The sequence below is a fragment of the Simochromis diagramma genome, unplaced genomic scaffold, assembly GCF_900408965.1.
Source record: "Simochromis diagramma unplaced genomic scaffold, fSimDia1.1 OVJJ01000622.1, whole genome shotgun sequence".
NCBI classification, from domain to species: domain Eukaryota; kingdom Metazoa; phylum Chordata; class Actinopteri; order Cichliformes; family Cichlidae; genus Simochromis; species Simochromis diagramma.
Window position 1 is genome coordinate 41,622 of NW_024387425.1, and position 6,947 is coordinate 48,568.

General features: G+C 44.7%; 1 protein-coding gene across 10 annotated transcripts in view; it reads right to left on the reverse strand.

Moving 5' to 3' along the window:
• LOC120722395 (NLR family CARD domain-containing protein 3-like) overlaps window positions 1-6,947 on the reverse strand; it is a 26,788-nt gene extending 19,841 nt beyond the window's left edge. For 4 of the 10 annotated variants that reach the window (XM_040013386.1, XM_040013395.1, XM_040013394.1 and 1 more), the window contains exons 1-4: window positions 4,322-4,459; window positions 3,863-3,994; window positions 1,910-2,044; window positions 52-287 (exon numbers count right to left, since the gene is read on the reverse strand). In XM_040013386.1, coding sequence (XP_039869320.1) covers window positions 52-287; window positions 1,910-2,044; window positions 3,863-3,994; window positions 4,322-4,431 — 613 coding nt within the window. In that variant the 5' untranslated portion in view covers window positions 4,432-4,459. Of the gene's footprint in view, window positions 1-51; window positions 288-1,909; window positions 2,045-3,862; window positions 3,995-4,321; window positions 4,460-6,741 lie in introns of those variants that run through there. The other 6 variants (XM_040013390.1, XM_040013389.1, XM_040013385.1 and 3 more) reach the window with 5 other exon arrangements.

Consider the following 6,947-nt stretch of genomic DNA (forward strand, 5'->3'; position numbering starts at 1 on the left):
AAGTCCAGTTTTCAGAAATGAGTCCATCAGCAGACAGATGTTCAGTCTTACTTTGTACACAGCTGCTCTGACTGGCTGTCTGCAGTCCAGCTCTGCTTCTGGATCTTTCTCCACACTGGGGACAGGACCAGTCTCCTGATGAAGCAGACTGGTCCCAGTATGAGGAGATGCACTGTCTGCAGAACCAGTGTCCACAGCTGGTAGAGACTGGATCCTTCAGGACGTCCTGACACAAAGCACAGCAGGACAGCTGCTCCTCCTCACAGACACCACTCCTCTTCCTCCCTCTGTGAACACATTTCTTTATCACTAAAATCATTGACTGTCAGTGACAAACATCCAGATTTGATGACACTGTGCAGAAGCTCTGATGGTCACAGAGAAAAGTCAAAGTGGAGAAACTTGTGTTTGAGTTCAGAATCCAAGTTTCCTTTGCTGTTCCTGCCTGTCTTATTAAACACAGAGTGATCAGCCTACAAACTCCACAGTAAAAGCCTTCATCACACAGCTGATTATGTCCTTCACTGGATGTACTGGAAGTTTGGGATCCATCACTTTGAACTGACCTTTGACCTCCTCTAAAAACTGTGGTGGAGCAGCGGTGTCACATTCAGAGCTTTCAGCTTTATTTTGAAAGAGTTCAGTCATCAGGAAGTGAACTTCTGGGTTCTGATTTCCTTTCTATTATTTTACAGAAGTGAAGAAGAAGAACTAAAAGCTTTGAAATGATCTGAGTGATATTTTTGAACATTGCCACCAAATTGAGTTCAGCCTCCAGCAGTAACTTTGTTTCATGATGCCTCCCTGATGATGTGATGTTTGATTACAAACCTGTTTATGTGTTAGACATTAATCACATGAACACAGGCAGAAAAAAGAAGCCAATGAAACAAATGACAGAAACGTGTTCATTCACTGCCATGATCCATATTTTCTATGTACAGATGTTTGTAAAGAACACGTGTGCAGCGCTTTGTTCTGAGTATCTGCTGTCAGCACACAGTGCAGCAATAACTACAACCACACGTTTCTGTAGATCCTGAACATCAGCCTGGAGGAATCTGACCTCAGGTCTGCACACAGAGGAGCTTCACCTCTGGGATGATGCTGGCTTCAGCTCCTTCTACAATCAGGCAGAAGCTTCTGCACCATCAGGACACAAACAGAGAGGAGCTTCTATCCTCAGACCATCCAAGTCCTAAATCAGAACATGCTCCCCTCATAGCATCACCATCAGGGTTTAAACAGGACCTTACATCATGTTCTTGTCTCACTGTCATATTTCAGATCATGTCTGATTCATTATGACGTCACACGCTGCTACACTGATCCTGCTGCTTCATTACTGCTGATATTACTCTGCTCACTCTGTTCAGTTACTCTGTTTACATCACTTTGCTCATTTGCTTTGTTCTGCTTGCACTGCTCTGTCAGTACATGCTGTGCTAATGTGGCACAAAGCACTTTAACATTACATCTGCACAATGTTTCATTATTTCATTTAATGATTGTTTCTAATGTTTTGTCCAGTCACAGGAGCAGCTCAGCACATTTCACTGTGTTGTACGTGTATGACGATGCCTGTGACAAGTAAACAGCCTCGGACTCTTCAATCTTCTGCATTTCTTTGGAGATCAGCTCAGTGGCCTGTTGAGACCATCTTTCTGTTTCTGATGACTCAGTTCAGATTATTATCCTGATACTTTCTTTTAAAATGTGATGAAATCATTTATCTGATGTTCTGACACAAATACACCAAAACAATCCCAAACAGCACAAACCACCACGTTACACACAGTGTAATAAAAATACAGGCAACTACAAATAAAAACACTTTAAAATATAAACTAAAATTACAAAATGGTCACAGAATTTCAAACACCCGTAAATGAGTCAGCAGCTCTCTTACATGGTCAGCTGAGCTCCATGATTGAAGAACATTGTTGGTGCAGGTTCATGACTGAAGTCTGGAGGAAGTATTCCTTTGGACCAGTCACTCCTCACAGACACACAGCTGGATACTGGAGACTGTGACCTCTGACCTCTGCAAATGCAACCACATTGCATTCATTTCACATCAATTAGTACACCACAAAAGGCATGCAAGAAACACAGTATGAAGGCAAACTTCTGGCTTCAACAACATTCAACAGGTCAGGTGGAAACTTTTCTCAGATTTGATTCATGTTTTTATAGAACGATTCAGCTAAAATAAATATACCATTAGGTCAGGGGTCAGCAACCTTCAGGACCCAAAGAGCCATTTGGAGCCAGTTTCCACGCAAAAGAAAACACTGGGAGCCACAAATACTTTTTGACATCTAGAATGAAGATAACACTGTATATACTGATTTTTACCTTTATGCTTTGTGTGAACAACTAAGGTGTGTTGCTTATGAAATCCATGAAGTGCTACAGAGAAAATTACATGTTATTTATGTAATGAACACATTTGAACTCTTAAAGAAATATAACCAAAGGAAAGACACCCAGCTGAACTAAAATGATGTAGCAAACAAAAACTGCTGTGAGCCGCCACCCTTATATCTCCTTTGGGCTTTTGGAGCCTTGACCTCACTTTTAAAAAACAATTGGACAAAAAGCTCTATGCTGCTGAAAGATGACAAATAGATATTTGCAAAATTCTGCCTAAATATGTATTTTACCTGGTTAATGTGTGTGGCGGGGCGTGGTCTGCAGCGCCGCTGCAGGGGAGGCGGACGCACCTGAGCGGCACGCGCAATCACGCCTCGCCGCCGTAACGTCTGTGCTGTTGTGTTGGTGTGTGTCGGGCTGTGAGCTGCAAAGCTACAGCCGGCTGTGTGCGTACAGCAACCGTGTGTGAAAAGTGGTCAATAAAGAGATGCTGAAAAGCGTGTTCATGCAAACATTGTCGGGTCTGCCGTGATATGTTTACAACGGGACTTCTGCTCCTGAACCTCTGCGCACAGCGTCTGCAGGTCGGGGCTGTACGAAGTCACTTTCATCTTTACAGGACTGTAAGCTGTCGTCTGTGAGGCGTGAGCGGTGTTTGTTTTTAACATAGTTCACGGTGGAGAACAGCTGCTGACATAATGTGGATCCGAAGATCCATAATTGGCCTACCTGGGGCTGAAAGTCTCGATAAATGCACGGCGTTTCGGCGGGTACACCGGCTTCCACGAGTGTGACGCTTATTTTGAGCGATAAAAAAATAATAAAATATAATTTTAATTTTATATTTCAATATCACAATAATCTTCCAATTTAGAACTACAAGTTAAAAAAGAACATAAATAAAATACACCTCAGCTAAATACTTCTAATTTATTTTCCCAAACCACGAGGAGCCGCACTGTAAGGACTAAAGAGCCGCAGGTTGCCGACCCCTGCATTAGTGTTAGTCAATGTTGCAACTGAACTGAAAAACTAAATATTTTGGTCCAAAGAAACAAAGTCACTATTAATACAACACAACCCCCCCAAAAAGAGCCATGTAGACCCCGGGCTCTATGGGTCTTGTGCTCGGAGCTTGTTCCTGTGCTGCCATGATTAGTGCCTCTGTGCTGTCTTTCAGTCCAGCTTTGTTCAGCCACTGGTAGGATTTCTGGATGTCAGCCACTTCCTCTGCCTGCTGGTGGTGCAAACTGTGTTGTTCTGAGTTTCATTGGACGTCTTTGTCCAAAGCACCAGACAAAGGGCAAAGTAGATGCATTTGCATCAGCAGGAAAATACACCCCAAACTAGCATCATCATTATACAACTTTAACAACGGCCACTAAATGATACTTCATACACAGACCAGTGTTAGGTTAAGTTATGATGTCACTGGCAGAACATTTATAGAAACAACCTTTGAACTCTGAGTCAGCAGCTCTCTTACATGGTCAGCTGAGCTCCATGATTGAAGAACATTGTTGCTGCAGGTTCATCACTGAACTCTGGAGGTTTGTTTCTGGACCAGTCACTCCTCACAGACACACAGCTGGATGCTGGAGACTGTGACCTCTGACCTCTGCAAACACAAACATCAATAACTGATCAGTTCTCTCTGACAGCCATATGATCAGCTGATCCCTCTGTGATATTGTGTCTGCTTCATAACGCTGACAGGTCAGCCAATCATCAGCCAGTTTTTTCTGTCTGAATGAACTCAGTTTGTTCTCAGCTCTTCTCTCTGATTCTGCTGCACTGACTTCACTTAAACTTACAGAGTTCAGATCTTAGCAAGAAAACAAGTCAATAAAAATCAAACTCAGATCAAACAGTTTGAACCAATCACAGATCAATGATTCTGTCATGGTTATGTTGAAATGACTAATAAAGTTAGTAGTGTTCTTACATTGTTGCTGCAGGTCCATGACTGTAAGGTGGAGGTGTTTGTGTAACCCCGTCACTCCTCACAGACACACAGCTGGATGCTGCAGATGCTGCTCCGTCCTCTTCCTCCATCTTCTTGATGTCAGGGTGGAGTTAGTCTGAGAGGTAAACACACACACTCAGAGGTGCTGTTGTACTGGAAGCATCACACTGACGGCTTTCTAATGTTGGAGCTTTGGCCCTAAAGTCCAAACCAGTTATTTTAGAGGCTCAAAGTCTTTAAAAAACACCAAAACCATCACATTATTTAATAAGTACATGATCAGGTGGATGAAGGAACTCAGTGTGTTTGGGATCATCATCATGGTGAGGAGCCCACATGTTACGGCTCCTTTGGAGAGAAGCTGAGGATCATTGCAGGAAGTGAGCTCATGAAACCAAACTGCTCAGAGAATGACTCGGCCTCTGTGTGGAAAGGTTTTAGGAATATCACAAACTACAAGCCTAAAACCCCCCACTCCACTGATGACTTGCTCTTGGCCAACACCCTCAACGACTTTTACTGCCGTTTTGACGAGCCATCAGGCAGCCTTCACACCTCCAACGGCCCCAACAATAGACACACTTTGGACACTCATTCCCCCACCTCTCCCCCCTCCATAGAGCCATCACCACCTTCAAACTGTTCACCTACAACACCCCCCTCCTCACCCCACACAAAAGAGGATTTCACACCACCTCCTCCCACCACAACTCTTCATATTCATGAAGCAGATGTGAGGAAGCAGTTTAAGAACCTGAATGCTCGGAAAGCTCCCGGCCCAGACGGCGTGTCTCCTGCCACCCTCAGACACTGTGCAAACGAGCTGGCCCCAGTGTTTTCTGGCATTTTCAACTCCTCACTGCAGGCATGTCATGTGCCTGCCTGCTTCAAGTCCTCCACCATAATCCCTGTCCCCAAGAAACCTAGGATCACTGGACTAAATGACTACAGACCCGTGGCTCTGACATCTGTGGTCATGAAGTCATTTGAGCGCCTTGTCAAAGGAGCTTGCAAAGAAAAGCGTCTGGACTTCTTTAAGTTGCTTGAAGACGTTTCACCTCTCCTCCGAGAAGCTTCTTCAGTTCTAAGGTCAAATGGTGGAGAGTCCCAGATATAAACCTAGTGGGAGTGACCCCCACAGAGGGACAAAAGGACCCCCTGATGATCCTCTAATCACCTGAGCGCCTAGTTCTCTCCCATCTCAGGACCCTCACGGCCCCCCTCCTGGACCCCCTGCAGTTTGCATATAGAGCCAACAGGTCTGTAGACGACGCCATCAACATGGCCCTACACTTCATCCTGCAGCATCTGGACTCCCCAGGAACCTACGCCAGGATCCTGTTTGTGGACTTCAGCTCTGCCTTCAACACCATCCTTCCAGACCATCTCCGAGGCAAGCTTTCCCAGATGAATGTGCCTGATCCCACCTGCCGGTGGATCACTGACTTCCTGACGGACAGGAAGCAGCATGTGAGGCTGGGAAAGAATGTCTCGGACTCCCGGACCATCAGCACCGGCTCCCCTCAGGGCTGTGTTCTTTCTCCTCTGCTCTTCTTATTGGACCTGCTCTGTGTTCTACATATGATCAATACTTCAAATATCTGTAAACATCTCATCTTATATTTGTTGCACTTGGTCACATCTGTCTTTAAAAATAGATTTTTAATGTCACTGAGAGTTCTTTTCTACCTTTATTGATTTATTTTGGAATAAATTAAATATAAAGGTGCCAAAAACTGCCTGCAGCTTCTGCTCTGTGACAGGAAACTACTGTCAGGCTCAAAATGACTTCAGATTATTCATCACAGAGTGTTTATAGATCACAGGACACGTTACAGTTTTACTGTCGATGTTTTAGTTTAAAAGAATGACGAAGGTCTTACTGTGAATTTGCGCGCTCATTGGCTAATACCCTGAGACTGACAGGTGGTTATCCAATCAGCGTGCGGCCTCACACGGACATAAAACTCTTAAAGTTTGTTTCTGAAGGGATTTTCAGATCAGACCTGATGTTTCTGCCTACAGCCTGTTTACCGATATAATCAATATCAGATATCAGAGCAACAGAAACCTCGGTGATCAGGACGCCGGGACTGAGAACAGGAAGTGGCTCAAACGTCGCACTTTCATAAAGTCAGCCTGAACTCCACTCACCGAGTTTCTGTCGCCATTTTAGTTTTAAAAGACGTCGTGATAAGGGCGGGTCTTACTGTGAACCTGCGCGCTCATTGGCTAATAACTTGAGATTGACAAGCCGTTATCCAATGAGCGCGCGGCTTCTCCCAACATAAAGTAGTTTCCTTTGAAAAACCAAAGTCTGATTATTTTTGCCTCCACTGACGGAGCCTGTTGTTCCCGCCACAGAGACACAGTAATGTCAGAGCGGTGTTAACACTCACCTGCCTCAGCACAGCTCTCACTCTCCTCCTGCTCTCTCAGCTAAACTCACTTCCTCTCTACTTACAGGAAACCAGCGCTCAGAGGAGCCGACCGGCCTCACGTTTCACCCACAGACACGAACAGCGTGGAATTATTTTATGTCATAAGAAGAAACATATTCATGTTAACACTCAGCTGCCTCAGCTCCACCTTCCTCCTCCTGCTG